The 18,788-nt window shown below is 42.8% G+C and overlaps 1 protein-coding gene across 1 annotated transcript in view; it reads right to left on the minus strand.

Moving 5' to 3' along the window:
* Positions 1–18,788, minus strand: part of ADAMTS12 (ADAM metallopeptidase with thrombospondin type 1 motif 12) — a 304,749-nt gene that overhangs the window by 40,584 nt on the left and 245,377 nt on the right. The window contains exons 17-18 of the mRNA XM_055325268.1: positions 15,605–15,731; positions 7,491–7,701 (exon numbers count right to left, since the gene is read on the minus strand). Of these exons, the coding sequence (XP_055181243.1) occupies positions 7,491–7,701; positions 15,605–15,731 (338 nt within the window). The remainder of the gene's footprint in view (positions 1–7,490; positions 7,702–15,604; positions 15,732–18,788) is intronic.

The raw sequence follows: 18,788 nt of genomic DNA on the forward strand, positions 1-18,788 counted from the left end.
CTTCTCCCTCTGCCTGTGTTTCTGCCTCTCTCTCTGTCTCTAATAAATAAATAAAATCTTAAAAAAAAAAAACCTATAAGAAGTAAGGTGAACTCCCCCAACCTGCCATTATTAATTAACTGCACACAGCATAGTGACTACACCTCAGCTTTCTCCTCTGGAAATGGAAGTTAATATTAACCTTTCAAGGCTGCTGTGAAGATTACATGAGGCAATAGTCTTAACCCCGTGCACAATAGAGAGAAGACAACTGGCAACTGGAGGTTCTTATTATCACTTTATAATAATGATGCTGATAATAATAATAACAACAACAACAACACAGGGCTTGGGGGCCTGTGGTTTCTACTGTTCTTGTGGAGCACAGGGGCACACACCTGGCTGTGGGAAGCTATGAGGTGAGCAGCCGCTTGGGTGAAGGACTTGCAGGCACATATCTAGAAGATACTGTGGATACCCATACGTCCCACTGGTTTATTGCTAGATTTTTTTTTTTTTTAAGATTTAGATTTCCTAAGGTTAACAGAGGGACACATATGTATTTTTTAGAATTCATAAATTACAAGTATTAAATAACCTTATTTACTGTGTGAATTTGCTCAACCTAAAAGAATAAAACAGTGGTAAATAATAGCTTGTTGTTTAGTCGAAACATTTTAGATTTTGAGCTTTCAAAACTGAGGGTTAAAAAAAAAAAAACAAAACAAAAACAAAAAACAAAGAACAAAAACCTGAGGGTTATTCTAGAACAGAGATTCCAAAGTGGCAGCCTCAGGACTAAATTTGACCCTCAAACATGAATTCTTTGGTCTGTTCAATCTCTCTCTTTCTTTCTTTCTTTCTTTTCTTTCTTCTTTCTTTCTTAATTTCTTTCTTTCTTCTTTCTTTCTTTTCTTTTCTTTCTTTCTTTCTTCTCTTCTTTCTTCTTCTTTCTTCTCTCTTTCTTTCTTCTCTTTCTTTCTTTCTTTCTTCTTTCTTTCTTTCTTTCTTTCTTTCTTTCTTTCTTTCTTTCTTTCTTTCTTTCTTTCTTTCTTTCTTCTTTCTTTCCCTTTCTTTTCTTTCCTTCTTTTATGGGGGCAGGGGAATGAGAGGGAGAATCTCAAGCAGGCTTCATTACCAGCAGGGAGCCTGACATGGGTCTCGAAGTCATGATCCAAGACAAAATCAAGAGTCAGATGCCTAACTGACTGAGCCACCCAGGCACCCAGGCTTGCTCAATCTTCAAACAGACGAAACACAAAAACTCAATTAGTAGCCAACATTTAAAAAAATAAGCAGATTTCATAATAAAATTCCAGATTCTACTCTCTCTGTCTCTCATGATAAATAAATAAAATCTTTTTAAAAAAGGAAAGAAAGAAAAAAAATAAAATAAAAAAAGGAAAGAAAATAAAATTCCAGATTTTAATCTCAAAAAAGCAGATGATCTGCAAGTACTGGTCCCATTCCCAAATGGCAACTCAAAACTTCATTCATGGAGACCTGGGTCTGGGAGCAATTTATGTGTTTTCCAGAACACCTATCTTTCATCCCCACGTGCTTTCCTTACCCAGTAGACCCAGAAGCTTCCAATTAGCCCAGGAATGTGATTCTTTAGCACCAGGGCACATTGTGCCCAGCAGGAGAGTGTTAATTATCTACCAACTTTGGGGGGCCAAAACCAAAGTTGCCTTTTCTAGCAGTCACGCTGGAACAAGCAGTGCTATTTTGTACTCTGCCCCATGCTTCTTCCAACACACCTTCCAACTGTGTTTATCTCCTTAGGAGCTGTCAAGCCCTGCAGATGATATAAATGCAGGACACAATGCCACACTCAGAGCTCATCTTGATGGGTTGTTTCCAAAACCACTGTCTGCTATGATTACTTTGGGCTCTTACCTTGTAATTTCGAACTCTTTGTACCAGGCAAGCAACGTCTTTTATTGCCCTCCCTGGGAGTCATCTTGCTCCCATGTGCCATTACTCAAGATTAAGATCTCCGGGGAGCCTGCTGAGAAAGAGGTGTGCTGCTAAATGAGTCAAGCCACCCACCCAACGTGCGCTGTGGAGGAGGGGAGCTCACAAATGGCTCGGAGCTGTAGTGCTGAGACTTTACTAAAAAACACAGTCGGGGCTTATCATAGAGTTAGAGCTAAAGGGCTGAGTAGAGAAATAGCTAGTGCTTGGCTGTAAATAACACCTACTGTGTAGTCTTGGGAACTTAAAAATGAATGATGGATCTCATGCTAATGCCAGCTTTGAAAACACATTGAAAAATTTGGGGAACTGTTATGGATTGTATTTTTCCCCCCCAAAAAAGATATACTAGTGTCCTAACCTCTGCCTATTCCTTACCTGTATATCTCAGAATGGAGACTTATCTGGAGATGGGGCCTTTACAGAGTCAATCGAGTTAAAATGAGGTCCCCAGATGGGTCCTAATCCAATATGACCACTATCCTTATAAAAAGGGAAATTCAGACACAAAGACACATACACAGGGACAATGCCACTGAAGATAAAAGCAGAGATCAGAGTGTTAACATCTACAAGCCAAGGAAACCAAAGGCCACCAGAAGTTAGAAGGCATAGGACAGAGTGTCCCTCACAGCCTTGAGAAGGAACTAATAACTCTGTCAACACCTTGATCCTGGACTTCTGGCTTCCAGAGCTGTGAGACAAGAAATTTATTTTTGATTTTATTTCAAGATTTTATTTATTTGAGAGAGAGAGAGAGAGAGTATGAGCAGTGGGAGGGGAAGAGGGAGAACCAGATTCCCGGCTGGGCAGGGAGCCTGATGTGGGGCTCGATCCCAAGACCCTGTGATCATGACCTGAGCTGAAGGCAGACGCTTAACGACTGAGCCACCCAGGCGCCCAAAGTTTTGTTGTTTAAACCACCTAGCTTGTGGTATTCAGTCATGGCAGCCCTAGCAAACTCATGTGGTACCCTAGATAATTAAACAATATATCAGACAGGAGGAAGAGAATCAACATGGTCCTGAACTGGTTTTCTGTGAGTAGTTGTGTCAAACAAGGATGGCTATACGTGTTCTCCAGGAAACCTGGCAAAGCACAGGCTGCTGACATCTGAGAAGAATGAGATGTTGGCACTCACAGACATTCCGAGCCAAAAGAGAAGGTGGTCGAAGCTAAAATATCAGGTGTTCAGCTTTGTACTTGATAGATTCTCAGTTACTTGGTTAATTGCTTGTTTTGTTCATTTGTTTGTGTGCTTTTATCAGGCACAGAAAGGGCATGTCTGCTTTGGGAGCTCCATCCACACCCCATCAAATACATTAAAAAGATATTACTAGTCTTGAGGGAATATAATTTATTTCTCTAAAAACCATCTGAAAAGCCTTTTCTTCTTTTGCTTTAGAAGTAATTTCAGAAGGGGGCAACTTATTTAATAAGAGTGCTCTGGTTTCTCAGCAATCATTATGCATAGTCTGGTATTCCAGAAAAGTGACAAAAGCTGCTCTATAAATTGTTTCCAAACATAATACATTTTTTATGAATACTAAGGGCTGTCATATTGTTATATTTTGTAGACATTTGAGATGCATAAGGCAGAGTGTTGATAGTAAAAGCTCTGCTGCCTGCATTAAAATCCTGACTCCACTGCTTTAAGGACAAGCCTCTAAACATCTCCATGGCTCAGTTTCTTTACCTGTAAAATGTGGTTAATAAGGCTGTCACGAGGTATTGTGTTAATATAATGTGTATAAACGTGTTTAATACACATACTAAAACGCCAGTAAGTATCTGCCATTCAAATGTAAATAATTATTGATTTCTGATTTTGCTGTGGCCTTTGTTTTTATGGAAACCATACATTAACCTTTTCTTTAATTAGGTCTCATTTTTGTAGACCCTTGACTCAAGCCTCGTGCTTACAGTGCTCCATTCATAAAATGCCCTTGAACTCAGGGCGTGGGTCTAGATGACAATGCGGAGGGGCACAGATCAGTTCTGTGAGGGCATCTGGGTGCCACCGACTGGACAAGGCTTGCAAAATCACAGTAGCATATAAGAGAGACACTTGTCTTCTTGCTTGAGAATGAAGTTACCATTTAGTGAACACTCACTATTTGCCCGGCACCAGGCAAGGGGCTTCTGTGGATTATCTTCAAGCCTTACACTAACCCTGTCTTTATAAGTGGGAAGAGGCTGAAGGGGGTTTAACACTAGCTCAAGACCATATAATTAGGGTTGCCAGGGCTAGAGAACCTAGGAAAATTACTCTTCCACTAAATCCATTTGCCTAACTGCCAGGAGTAATGGGAATTCATGAACAATGTCAGCCTCATGGAGGTATCATAGATGTTCAATGAGGCAAACTCTATAGTGTGAAAAGCACTGAACAGATGATAGATCACACTGTTATTTCAATCTATTTACTCTACCAGGAAATGACTGTTTCTATAGCTTACTACATCCCAGGCATTGTTCTAGTAAGATGTTTGGAACTATTAACTCATTTCAGCCTCATAACTTCTCTGGAGTCTAAGTACTGCTGTTTTTCCTGTTTCATAGATGGAGAAAATAAGCCACAGAAAACTAAAAGGAATCACAGAGATTAAAGTCACACATCTAATAAGCGTCAGAGCCAGGGCCTCATGCCCCAGAGACCATGCACGTTCTTCACCACTAGACTGGCTGGCTCTCACAAGGCAGGTCACCAAAGTGGTATATCTAATAAAAATGGGGGGGGGGGGCACAGAAACTTGGATACTCTGTCTTTGTTTACGACAAATCCAGTCTCCCTTCTTTACCCTCTGTGCCCAGAAAGTAGGTTAGGTGAAAACGGTAAGATTCTTGGTGAAATCTGAGATTGGGGGTAGGAGTCATGTTCAGGGCATGAGCTTAGAGAGGGAGGGGCTGGTCACAGGGGCAGAAAGGCCCCCAGCTCTTGCTAGGTCCTCCCTGTCCCTGCTGGGTCGGGGAGGAATGTGCCAGCCTGGCACAGCTGAGCTCACTCTTCTCTCATTGCTTGGGTTGGCAGAAGTGTCTTGACAGGGAAGGGAAGTCAGCCTAGGGAGGATGGCGCTGCAGGAGCCTCAAAGTTCTTAGATCTTTTGGAGCAGTTACCTCCTAGCTTCTGACATCCAGGGTGCCCCAACCAGCCTAGTGCAGACCAAACGATGAGGTATCCTGGGAGCACTACCCGGCATCCATTAATGTCAATCTCAAGACAAGCTCCAGACCGTGAATATTACGATGGCAAGAAGACAGCACTATAACAACTCTCTTAAAAATGTCTCTGGGCCTAGTTAGAATGTCAAAGACATTTCCTCATATCCCAGCAAAGCTCATTAGAGGGCTAACATGTACAGACATTAGCAAGATAGCAGAGGAAAGAAAGGAAGACCCACTGGATGAATATTTTGTTGCTGATTTAGCTAAAAGCACCTGTCATGACAACATCCCCTAAATGAAGGCCAGGGCTCAGCCTTTTTGCTCAACTCCATCAAGGGGAAGCTAGAAACTGAATTCCGTGTCTGCTCACAATACACTATGCAATGGCCTGCATTTGGAACAACAGACACGAGTGCTTGTCGCATCGTGCCAACTTTTTGGTCCCTTGTTTTCCAGTTAAGGCACATCATTTTCTTCTCCATAAACACGAGCACAATAAAAACTTCTCAGCCAAATATGTAATTGTAATCCTTTAAAAAAGCATGAAGAATCTGGCAATTAGTAAATTCTACTCGACCAGAATTATGGGCTGCTTCAGATGCAGCCAAAACATCCCTGGTAAACAGATGTAATGGACCAGTCACAATACCTCGTTCAGCCTTATTTGGACAACACTGTAATTTATGGCAATCTAGGCTGGCCCCGGGCTACCCCGTCCCCTCCCAGGATCAGCCCCATTGCCATATGGACACAGATTAGTTTGCAGGTATGTATCCTTTGCATGTATTTGTCTTTCTTTCTTTCTTTCTTTCTTTCTTTCTTTCTTTCTTTCTTTCTTTCTTTCTTTCTTTCTTTTTCTTTCTTTCTTCTTCTTCTTCTTCTTCTTTCTTTCTTTCTTTCTTTCCTTTCTTTTTTTTCTTTCTTTTCTTCCTATCTTTCCCTTTTGATAGAAAGTTCTTACAACACAGGAACCATTTCCTTTTTATTCTCACCTTGATGCCCAAGAGAGCATTCTGCACAGATTTAGAAGCTAAATAAACCTAAACTGTGACGATGAACTAATGAAATAAAGTTCTGGAAATAATGTTATCACAATGGCTGTATTCAAATGAGTGCTTTCAGATAGTCAGCTTCAGAGATGGCACCTTTGCTTATATAAGTTTCCAAATTCTTCTTTAGATAATACTTCAGAGCAGCCTGGGTGGCTCAGCGGTTTAGCGCCGCCTTCAGCCCAGGGCCTGATCCTGGAGACCCGGGATTGAGTCCCATGTCGGGCTCCCTGCATGGAGCCTGCTTCTTCCTCTGCCTGTGTCTCTGCCTCTCTCTCTCTCTCTCTCTGTCTCTCATGAATAAATAAATAAAATCTTAAAAAAAATACTTCGGCGTTCCTGTATTAGTACAGATACTACTTACTACACTCCCCTGAGTCAAATATTTTCCATTTGTCTGAAGGTGAGTCCTAAGAGGAGTTTCTATGACATTCTGGTCACTGGTACCATTATTAACAAAAAGCCCAGGGCTTTCCAAGGAAGCTCAGAAGAAGTCAGCTTTCATCCATGAAGTCAGGACTGCTGGTTTAAAAACTCATTTATTTTTTTTGTCATTCCTTAGGTCATTGAACTGCAATGTGTGCAGGAAAGCAGAGCAAGACCCCTGAAGACTCTAGGACACTTGGAGAAAAAAGGGTTCCACTTCCGCTACAGACTCTGGAAGCACAAGGCATGACAGTACCAGGTTCCATGGTGACCTAGAGAAAAGTGAAGCCTGGGAGTTTTTTGGAACCTCTACCCACTGATTTCTAATTATATTCTGAGAATTTGATTGGATTCATTTTGGGAAAATGCAACAACACTTATTTAAATTTATGTGGCTAATAATAGTAGATGTTTGAAACCTTGGTCAGGTCCAGCCTTGACCCATGCTGAATAGAGAGACGATTTGAGGGGCTTCTGCAAGTCTCAAGTTTACTGCCTCTCATTCTACCATTAAAGCAACATTCCTCCAGTTTTAGTTAGCTGCAGTAGTTCTAGTGAAACATAAATGAAGTGTTTAATAAACTAGCTCTTGGGGTGGGTGGAAGAGTCCTGATTTGCTACCAATGGTTTAACGATGGGACAGCAAAAATCCTGACAATGTACCAATTAGCTGTTGTGAGCCTGTGCAAATGGGATCCCTGGCAGGTATTTGACTACTGGACAAGTGAGAAGAAAATCCTGTAAGAACAGAAAATAAGCAAGATAGGATACAAGGCAGTGGGAAATGCAGGAAACAGGCCAGAGGTGTTAGACACTGGCCACTGTGCCATTTTCTCTAGAGTCGCTCTGGATTGGTTAATGAAGGGGCAGGGGTGGGGAAGTGATGAAGCTCACCTCACTCCAGTTGCCCACGGTCCAGTCTGAAGGACACAAGATGTCTCTGTTGCAGGAAATGAGGGTCTTGGGCTTCAGCAGGTGCTGGCAGTCTTTAGATGGGAGGGCCTGCTCATCAGAGCCCATGGTCTGGATGCATAGCACTGTTCGCTTCTTCTCTCCATGGGGCCCACACGATGCTGAGCATGCTTCCCACTCCCCTGCCCACCACCTGCAGACACACATGGACATGAGGGAGAAGAGCAGCACAAGTATACATATATATACATTCAGTTTAGCCACTGGAAAAAAAACCAGGTGCAGGGGTGCAGGTACAGAGCTGGGTGGCCCTTGGAGATACTCCAGCCTGCTGGCATAGACAGGGCCACAGCAGGCCTGTGCAATCACGGCTTGAGTCCAGCACCCAGCATAAGGAGATGCCCTAGATGCCCTCTCCCTTTAGAGTCAAGAAAATAGATGTCTAGTTTTCTATTCTACAAAATCAAGCACACTTAAGCCTTATTTTCCTCATCTGTTAAATGGATATCACAATCCTGACCTTACATGAGTGTTGTAGATTAAACAAAATACCAATTTATATGTAGTGCAGAGTACAGAGCCTGACGCATAATAAGAATTTGATCACTTGTAATTATTTGTTATTATTTTGACTGTTGCTATACCGAGTAAGAGAATCTAATAGAATCTAGGTCCCCTGGCTCCTACCTGAATGTTTTTCTGTTCTACTGTGAGGCGGGTACTGAAGCAATTGCTGATTTTCAATTATCTAGGAGATGGTCAATCAGAGGCATTGCCTTCATTCTCCTCATCTCCTTCAGTCTACCTATTACTAGTTTCACTGGTCCCTTTGATAAGAAAGCAGAAGGAGAAACAAAATAATTTCTTACTTGTCACCTATTCTTGACAAGTCAAAGCATTGAAACTGTTTGCTAAGTGAATACTCTGAATTCACTGTGGCAAAACAGGATGTGAACTCTTCCTCTACACCATTATCATGGACGATTTACTCCAGATTTTGGAGGCAGACCCCATGGCTACACAGAAAGAGCTTTTCAAAGTAGGAGGGAGCCCTCTCTTCTTTCCCTTCTCCATCACTGTGTAGATCTTGCCCAGCACAAAAGAGAGAACAAGTATCTTGATCCAGTGTGGTTTGGGTTCACCATTGTTGGCAAGTACAGCCCACTTCTTCGGCTCTCCATGCAGTAATAACATGGAATGCTTCTATTTTTCATGGGAAAATAGTATAGCGTGTGAAGTTGTTAGTTCCTGAATTGAAGGAAGACTTCTAACCTTGAGATAGCATGGAATTTTGAAGAATTTTTGTACTATGATTTATATTTAGTAAGTATTGTATTTATTTGGGCAAAACTTCTTTTGATTCTCATGCCTTTAATCTCAGGTTAAAAATATTTGAAGAAAGCTACTCCTTGATTCTATTATATTCTTTAATAAGTTATTTTTAAGTTATTCAGATTACTTATTTATTCTTTAGTGTTTAACATCTATAATTAAGTTATTAAAACTATTTATTCATTTATTTATTAAGTAATAATAATAAATAAGGTTATTCCCTTATTCCTTAGTGTTTATCATCTGCCTGTCTTGTGTGGATAAAGAGCTAATATTGGAACCACATGATGTGAAAACAACTGAACACCCACTTCAGTAATTATTAATCTACTTTACCCTACTTTTGACATGTCCAGGGGAAGTCAGACATGTTACTGAATATATGAGATGTCATTTTGGAAGGGCTTTAATAATCTGAGTGGACCGGAAGTATAATTTATTGAATTACTTGCTACACGGCTTTCAGCTGTGTCACCACAAAGTGATAATGAACCTCCCTATTTTCTCTTTTTCTGGAATCTCCTCCATAGTCCCCTGGGACCTTTTTGCATCTGTTTGTCACTAAAGTAAAAACAGTCTTTTTTTTTTTTAAATCTCCATGCGGAGATCTCCAGGCCCGGGGCTCAGGAGCTATTGTCAAGTTGTTTTCTGTTCTCTCTTTCATTTTTTGATGTCTGCCATATGCCACCTTTCTAGGAGATGTATAATAGAGTACTATTTTTATATTTATAAGAGATTTGTGGCAGAAGGCTGTTGAAATGCTCTGAGGGATTGGTGAGAAGGGCAATGTAATGCAAAGAACTCAGCAGGACAAGAGCCCAGCCCATTTTGTCACCCCAACAAGACAACCTCCCTGGCCTAATCAGCACAGAATTAACAACAACCTACCCTGATTGATTCTGTTTTTGCCACTGATCTTTATCTTACCAGAATGCTGATGACACCACACAACTGGATAACTGGTCGTGCACTGCCTTTACAGTTCTTTAGTCCCCTTCCAGGAATCAATTTCACCATCCCAACTACAGTGTAAAAGTCCTGGGGGCATGGGGGGGGCACCTGGGTGGCTCAGTTGGTTAAGTGTCTGATTTCAGCTCAGGTGGTGATCTCTCTGGGTCCTTGGATAGAGCCCCATGTTGGGCTCCCTGCTTAGCGGGCAGTCTGCTTCTGCATTTCCCTCTGCCCCTGCCCCTTGCTCTCTCTCTCTCTCTCTCTCTCTCACATAAATAAATAAAATCTTTAAAATAAAGTCCTCCGGACTGGGGCTCTATCAGTGATTCTCACTATAACAACACAGTGGGAGGCTTTAAAAAGCAAAAAATGCTACCAAATGACAACAATTTAAAGAGATCCATTCAACTGCTTACGCTTCCCTCTTCTTAAGTGTAATCTTCAAATTGTTTGCAGGGAATTGTACGAAATGATGTTTTCCAGGATAATAGCAGAAGTTGAGGAATAGAATGGGCTGTCTTCCTCCTCGGAAGCATGACGATGTGGAATAGCAGAAGTGGCAGCTGCAAAACTGCTCATCAGCTCTCGGCCAGAACCTGGGCACTGGGTGGCACATGTGTGCTGGCTGGGACAGCGCCGTGGGTGCCCGGTGCCCAGCTCCTGCCCGCGGCCGCAGCACTTCCTTCCTAAGTGCCAGGGCTTCATTACTGACTGTGGGGCAGGGGGTTGAGGAATTGGTCCATTTCAAAATTTTGCTCTGAATCAACAAGCTGCATCTCATGTACCCAACTAAGAAGTCTTCCGGGGGGGAAGAGGTAATACTTACCTTGTTCTGACAACGCTGCTTTTAGAACTAAGGGATGAAGAGATGTCAACCACAAAGCCCCGAGGAAGGAGGGCAGGACCCTAGGGACCATGGCCAGGAGGCAGGGCTTTGGGATCCAGCTGCCTGGCTGCTGGTCTAGCCCTGACAACAGCTTGCCTTGCCAATGAATATGCATCTGATAGAGGCTAGCAGGTTGCAAGCTTCCTTAGGAAGTGACCTTATTTGTGCTATTCCAAAAAAATCCTTTGTCATTCCAAGAAGTCCCAATCACGTGGTTTTCCAAGCTCTGGAGCTTCTGTAACTTCGCTGGGGGGATCTCCTGTGCTCTTTTGCTTGCATTAAGTTGCCTGCATTAGTTTCCTATGGCTGCTATGATAAACTACCACAAACTTGGTAGCTTAAAACAACAAAAAATCTGATTTCTTATAGTTCTAAATTCAGTAGTACTGGGATGAAATCAAGGTGTCAGCAGGGCTATGCTCCTTCCAGAGGCTCTATGGAAGATCTGTTCTTTGCCTTTTTTTCAGTTTGTGGTGGCTGCCAGCATCCCTTGGCCTCCAGTCGTTAAGGCTAGTGTCTTCCCATCTGTCTGTTCTGTCTTCATATCATCCTCCGTGTCTGTGTGTGTGTGCGCACGTGACTACTGTGTAAAATTTCCCTCTACCTCTCTCTTAGAAGAACCCTTGCAATGACATTTGGGACTCAAGTGGATACTTGTTCAAGACCCTTTAATTTAATAACATCGGCAAAGATCCTTTTTCCAAATGGGGTAACATTTGCAGGCTCTAGAGATCCGGATGTAGATGGCCGTCTAGCCTATCCCATGACCGCACTGAGGGCAGGTTCAAGTCCTCACAGCTCAGCTTGTATCACATAAGAATTCCTTTATGAAGGCTCCTCTTCTGTGTCCCCCTCAGCTCAGCTCCTCTGGAAGGGACTTCAGCCTCTGGACTCTTGCCCAAATATCCTTCTCCCTCTCCCACCAGTAGTATCCTACTGTAAAGTTACCTCCAACTAGAAATTTCTAATGGTTGGAGTGTGGACACAGGTAAGATAACCACCCTCATGGAAAGTGAATTCTGAAAAGAGTGAGGCCAAGTGATCAGCTACAGGTAAATGAGAAAATGTCAGCAATAGATTGATGTCTGTTCTAAAACCAGAGCTGATACCAGAATCTTTTTGGACTATGTTGCTTTTTATGTACATAGCCCATGTCCCCAGAGCCCTACCTTGGCTTCAGCAGGTGAGTGTCTGCATCAAGATCCTTTGGAGCCCACCACACCTAGCACAGTACTTGCTTTGCTTTAGACACAGCCTAGATAGGGGAGAGGTGCTTGTCTTTCTTGGGGGGTATGTAATGGCGACCACAGGCTATAGCCAGACAGCCTGGGTTCAAACCTCTGTCGTCTACTAGTTGCATGATGCTGAGTGAGGTAAGGAATATTTTTTCCTCTATAAAATTGGTACAATTATAGTTATTTTTCTGAGTAGTCGAGAATAATAAAGAGAATATATAAGATATCTCTAAAACAGCATCAGAAGTGAGGTAGGTGCTTAAAAACCCCAGTTTTCCAGATGCCTGGGTGGCTCAGTTGGTTAAGTGTCCAACTCTTGATTTGGCTTAGGTCATGATCTCAGGGTTGTGAGATCAAGCCCTGAGTCAGGCTCTGCACTCCATGTGGAGTCTGCTTGACATTGTCTCTCTCCCTCTGCCTCTCCCCTGCTCATTCTCTCTCTCTCTCTCTGTCTCTCTCTGTCTCTATTTCTCTCTCTTTCTCTCAAAAAAAAAACAAAAAACCAAAAAAAAAAAACCAAAAAAACCGACCGTTATTTTCTATTCTACTTTCCCATTACTTATGTTTCAACAAATGTGTGGGTTTTCCGCACCAAGCAATTCTGATCCTAACTGTCTGGGGATAGCGTAGACTGGACAGGTTAAGGGCTCAGTCCCACATCACCACCCCCACCCCCTGCTCTTCATGTCCAGGTGGTGGTCACCTGTGCTTCTCACCAGCTGGCTACGAATCAGGGGTTCCCACATCCCTGCCAAGGGTTTGATAATTTGCTAGCATGGCTCACAGAACTAAAAAAAAACTTATTTACTAGATTACTCATTTATTATAAAAGGATATAACTCAGGAACAGTCAGATGGATGAGACTCACAGGGAGGGGTCCAGGAGAACGGTGGCAGAGCTTCTATACCCTCTTGGGGCACACCACCCTCCCAGCACCTCCATGCTTTCAGCTCCAAGAATCTCTCCTTCCCCTCTAGCTAGACTTTGTTTTTGTCTTTTTAATGGGGGTTTCGTTACATAGGCAGGACTGATTACATCATGGGCCATTCGTGACTAACTCAACCTTCAGCCCCTCTGCCCTCCCCAGACTTAAGGGAGTAGAGCTGAAAATTCAAACCCTCCAGTCACAGCATCCTCTGTCAGCCAGCTCCATCCTGAGACTGTCTGGGAGCCCTGGCCACTTCGTTAGCATACAAGACAGTCCCTTTGGTGGTTCTAGAAGTTTTAAGAGCTCTGTGAGGAACCAGGCACAGAGATGGCATATATAGCCTCTATTGTGTCACGATACCTCAGTGTTCAGTAAATGGTAACTGTTATATGGCTATAATCACCATTGTGCCTCTCGTGAGAAATAACAGAAGCTTAATAAATATTTGCTGGCAATAGTAAGGTGGAGGGAGACTATGTAATAAGATGAAATGAGAACCTGAACACCAGGGACAAAATTAGAGGCAGGAAATAATCAGCCGTGGTTTTAAGAGGACATCTAACCCACAGAGAGAGTGGCTTTGAAAAGCAAGGTGAGAATCCCAGGCTTGTGTGTCCCAGGAGAGCAACAGGTATGTACTGGTAGAAGATCATTAACCCTGAGGGAGACCGAGTGTGAGGAAGCATGTGAGCACAGCAGAGCATGGGTGAGTGATTAGCCCCAAGAACCCTGCCTCCTTCCTGGCTCACTCTTCCCAGAGAAGAAATTATGGGAAGGACAGCTACAGACAAAACCTAGGGCTGGCAAGAGCTGCAGGGAAGAGCTGTAGCCAGGTGAGGTGACCATGGAGAGGTGAGGCAGGTCAGGGTCTGGCTCCCCGCCTCCTGGCCTGTCCCCCCACCCTCCCCCGCCACCAGCAGAAACCACAGAGCTGGACACAGAATAATCCTTCTGACTCCGGCCTCTGCGTCCTGCCTGTCTGCCCTCACCAGAGGCCCTCGTTGCCTGCCTTCACTGATTTGTCTGGACTCTTTACCTAGTTCTTTGAGATTTATCATATTCTTCTGGCTTTTTCTTTAGAGCTCAGTTCGTCACTTATTTTTTTTAACTGATTAATTTTTTTAGAGAGAGAGAGCATGCATGAAAGTAGGGGGGAGGGGCAGAGGGAGAGATGGAAAGAGAGAGAGAATCTCAAGCAAGCTCCATGCTGGGGAGAGCCCAATGCAGAGCTTCATCTCGCCACCCTGAGATCATGACCTGAGCTGAAATCTAGAGTTGGACACTTAACTGAATGAGTCATCCAGGGGTACCACTTGTTTGATTTACGATACCAATGAGTCCCCTCCTGTTTACCTAAACTCCTTTTAGTGTGTCTCCCTAGGCCTGGAATGAATGCCTGATGGAAGCCACAACCTAAGCGCACCCCTGCTGAAGGTCACTAGAGAATGAAGACACTCTTCAGAATTAATTCTTTTTTTCTCCCTTCCCTTTTCCTTCCCTCTCTCTCTTTCCCTCCCCTCTCTCTTCCTCTCTCCCTCCTTCAGCTCCTTGCTGTTTTTCTTTCTCTCCCTCTCTCTTTAACATAAGTCCCTAATAATAACATTCTAGCCACCTTCTGGGATTCCAATATCTATCTAGAACAGCAAATGAGTAGCTCTGTAACACTGTTCTCAACCAAGGGTGCTTTTACCCTCTACGAGACATTTTGAAGATATGTTTGAATGTTTGCAGATATTTTTGTTGTGACAACCTGGAGGAAGGGTGGAAGTCGCTACTAATGTCTAAGCAGGTACAGGCTGGGGGTGTCGCTAAACATCCTACCACACACAGGACAGCTCCACAACCAAGAGTCATCCATCCCAAATGTCAACAATGCTGAGATTGAGAAAGCCTGCTCTGGAAGGCCACTCCAGGCTGCCTTACATGCAGATGGGCACTGTGATCTGACAGTGAATGCTATGCTGCCCTGGCACAGTGTCCCCAGGCTGGCCCTGACAGCCACACCTCAAGAACTTTGGGGGGGGGATCTATATAGCATTCTCTTCTATATAGCATTCTCTTCAGCAATGCTTTGAGACAGTCTTACCAAATAAACACAGAACACACCAGCTTTGTGAGAAATACTACTCTATGGGGAGAAGATGTCCCTACTCACAGCTTGTCACAGGCTCTAACAGCACAGCCACAGAAACCTGTAAGAGTTTTCCTGTACTTATTCTTTTTTTTTTTAAATATTTATTTATTTATTTATTCAGGAGGAGAGAGAAGCAGGATCCATGCCAGGAGCCCGACGTGGGATTCGATCCCAGGACTCCAGGGCCAAAGGCAGGCACTAAACCGCTGAGCCACCCAGGGATCCCCTCCTGTATTTATTCTAATAACAAAGCCTCACAACCCTCCTTTATCACTGAGCATTAGATTACTATTAAATTAGTCTTTTCTTTTTCTTTCTTTTTCTCTTTTTTTCTTTCTTTTTTCTTTCTTTCTTTCTTTCTTTCTTTCTTTCTTTCTTTCTTTCTTTCTTTCTTTCTTAGAGAGAGGGAAAGCACAAACAGGGAGAGCCAAAGGAGAGGGAAAGAGAGAATCTCAAGCAGGCTCCATGCCCAGGGCAGAGCCCAATACTGGGCTTGATCCCATGACCCTGAGATCATGATCTGAGCCAAAATCAAGAGTTGAGTACTCAACCAACTGAGCCACCCAGGTGCCCCAATCAGACATCATTCTAAGCAGACACACAGAGCTCTAATTCTTATCACTTCTTACCTGGGTGGACAATCCTTTTCATGGCACTTCTTCTGTCTCCCGTTGGGCTGTGTTTCTGGGTCACAAAAGGTAGCTTTCACCATCCCGTGGCCTTTCTTCACACAATGGGCAGTCTGGCGGCGAATACCTGGGGGTCAGGCAGAGGGTTCACATATATTAAATCCTGAGCCTACACGCTTATTGTCAAGTGAGGCCCCTGGTCAAGTGATCATGCTTATGGCTGATGGGGAGGCTGTCCATAGGTTATCTGGTTTGTTCCAGGGGCAAACCAAGTACATCTGTAAGCTGGATTTAGCTTTGGATAAATAATAATAATGAACACATGTAGTGCTTTCCTTGTCCCAAGCACTGTTCAAGACTGTATGTGTGCATGCCAACAAATATATATATATATATATATAATATATTATAAATATATTAAAAATGTATCACTTACTATCTATTTTGAAATATAATGACCCAAACCTCGCAACAATCCAATGAGGTCAACACTACCATTATTGCTATGTGAAAGATAAAGAAATAAAGGCACAGCGAAGTCACACAGGTGGAGAGAAGACAGGGACCACAGGTTCTGCTACCAAAGACATTAGCAAGAGAGGAGACAGGGTGGTCAGAATGTCATGGATGGAGAGGCAGAGGGATAGAGAGAAGGAAGTCACCATGTCGCTTGAGGGAGGTAATGCTTCAATGTTAGATGTGAAATACTGGGGACTGGGATGCCTCCCCTCCCGGGGACAGAGCATCAGCTTGCACAAAAGTTGGCGCCCTGAACCCTCAGGGCATCCAGGCCTTGAGAGGGCTTACTGGTGTACAGAATTCCCATATTCGAAAGTCTATGAGTACACCAAAAGCCGGTCACCTCCCCACTTCAGCACGTGGAGGGGCTTCCCCCCCGGCACACAGCTGGCAGGACAGGACTTGCCATCTGCCACCTCCCGCTGCCTCATGTGACTCGTTCCAGCCCCGGTGCCCAGGCTGGCTTTCATACTCACACACCAGCGATCACTTCTCAACATTTAAAAATGTCAGAGGGAGTTGTCATAGGGTAAGCGAATCCTTCAAAATGAAACAACAATATTTTATTGCTAAATAAAACAATATTTTCTTCTTTTGGAGAGATAGGTAACCTTTCAACCACTCAGGCTTTATCAACTGATAAGACTGTGTTATTCCTCTTTCGTTATATAAATCAGACACTGTCGACAGCTGGAAGCAACATTGTAAGAGGAACTTCCAGGGCCCAAGGACTGAGTCATTGGAAAAGACACAAGCACCTGTGGAGGCATCTTAGACAGTGTGAGTGGATTATAGGCTGACATGGCCGAAGCCAGAAACACTGGCATGTACCTGCCGTGGTAGAGCAGAGAAAAGAAGAGTTTAGGTACTTGGAAATTTCATGGAAACGCTGGCAAATTCTTCCTGTCAAAACCTAAAAGGAAACTGTCAGGTGACTCTCGGAGGTTAGAAACATCCCCCCAAAAGGCCTGTTTCTGTGCATGAATAGCAAAGATAAATGTGCTTACTCAGAAGTAGCAGAAGGACACAAAATATTACATAAAATACCTGTCGCAAAGTTAATACTATTGCATAGATAAATGTGCTGGATCAGCAGCGAGCTGAACAGATGGACTGGGCAGGCAAATGCTGTGCAAAAGGCAAAATTAATAATGATGTTTCAGTTTCTCTATTGGAATGAATGGTGTCTATCATTACATACTACTTGTAATTTATCTGATAAATACTATATATTTATGTGTATGGTAAACAACATAAACCTTATTCCTCAGCCTATGCTTAAATCCATCTCAGTAAATTTTCTATTATTTTCACGAAGTCCTAAATATTAACAAAAATCTTCCAGATATTGTCAGAGATCAATACCTTCACTTGGTTGACCCTGACAGTTACAGCGGTTGAAAGATGGATCAGTACCAAGACGAATGAAATTTTAAAATAGCCAAAGAAGTATCTGACTAATTTTCCAAAGAAGTGAATTGTCCTCTCAACATCAGTGTAGGGCCTCACATCCGGGTCAGAGTGGAACGTGTGTTCCTATTTGTGATTCTCATGCTTTACCACGAACATGTGGACCTATCTCAAATGCACATGGTTACTTTGAGCTTTGGAAATATTGAGGAAAGGTGTTCATTACAGCATTACAAAGATGTTTATAACTGCAAAATAGTGGAATGTATAAATAATTGTTTACTGGCACAGTGGAACAGTACGCAGCCCTTCAAGTGAATGTACTAGAGCTACTATCATTAGCAGGGATTTTTATTTTTCTTTTTTTAATAAATTTATTTTTTATTGGTGTTCAATTTGTCAACATACAGAATAACACCCAGTGCTCATCCCGTCAAGTGCCCACCTCAGTGCCCGCCACCCAGTCACCCCCACCCCCGGCCACCTCCCCTTCCACCACCCCTAGTTTGTTTCCCGGAGTTAGGAGTCTTTCATGTTCTGTCTCCCTTTCTGATATTTCCCACTTATTTTTTCTCCTTTCCCCTTTATTCAGCGGGGATTTTTCTCAAAAGCATAATACTGAGTAAAACCAGCAAGACAAAGAATAATGCACAGATAACGATCCTATTTATAAAAAGCCTAAATGCTTGAGAAACAATATTTTTAATATATATGGCTAGTCACATATATAATAAAAGCATTTAACAATATGCATGAAAACAATAAATACTAGTTTCATGACCCTAGTTAGCTCTGAAGAAAAATGAAAGGGAGTGGAGCCAGCAAAGTGCTCTTCAAGCATATTTGTGTGATTTTTTTTTTTTTTTTGTTTAAACATGAAGATTGAAATAAGCATGAGCGATGGTAAGATCTGACAAAGCTGAGTGGCTGGTATGCAAGAGTTTGTTGTTACGTTCTCCATTTTTGCTAGGACATTTGTAATGCTTCCCTGCAACAAAGCAAAAGGCTTAAACAATGTAATACCAATGAAAATAAAGCAAAACAATAAAGTGGTTGCCACTACTTGTTTGTAAATCTTTTACTATGGGAATCAATTTGGTAATAAGGTTCTGAACATTACCATAATATTTAAATTCTTTGAACCTAGAAATTCCATCTATAAATCAACGCTAATTAAATCATTCTTTACATGGTCCCCCAAAGCTCACCAGAAGATGATGATCAATGTAGAATTGGCTCAATTCTTTTGCTTTGT

The sequence above is a fragment of the Nyctereutes procyonoides genome, unplaced genomic scaffold (genome assembly GCF_905146905.1).
Source record: "Nyctereutes procyonoides isolate TBG_1078 unplaced genomic scaffold, NYPRO_anot_genome, whole genome shotgun sequence".
Lineage (NCBI taxonomy): Eukaryota > Metazoa > Chordata > Mammalia > Carnivora > Canidae > Nyctereutes > Nyctereutes procyonoides.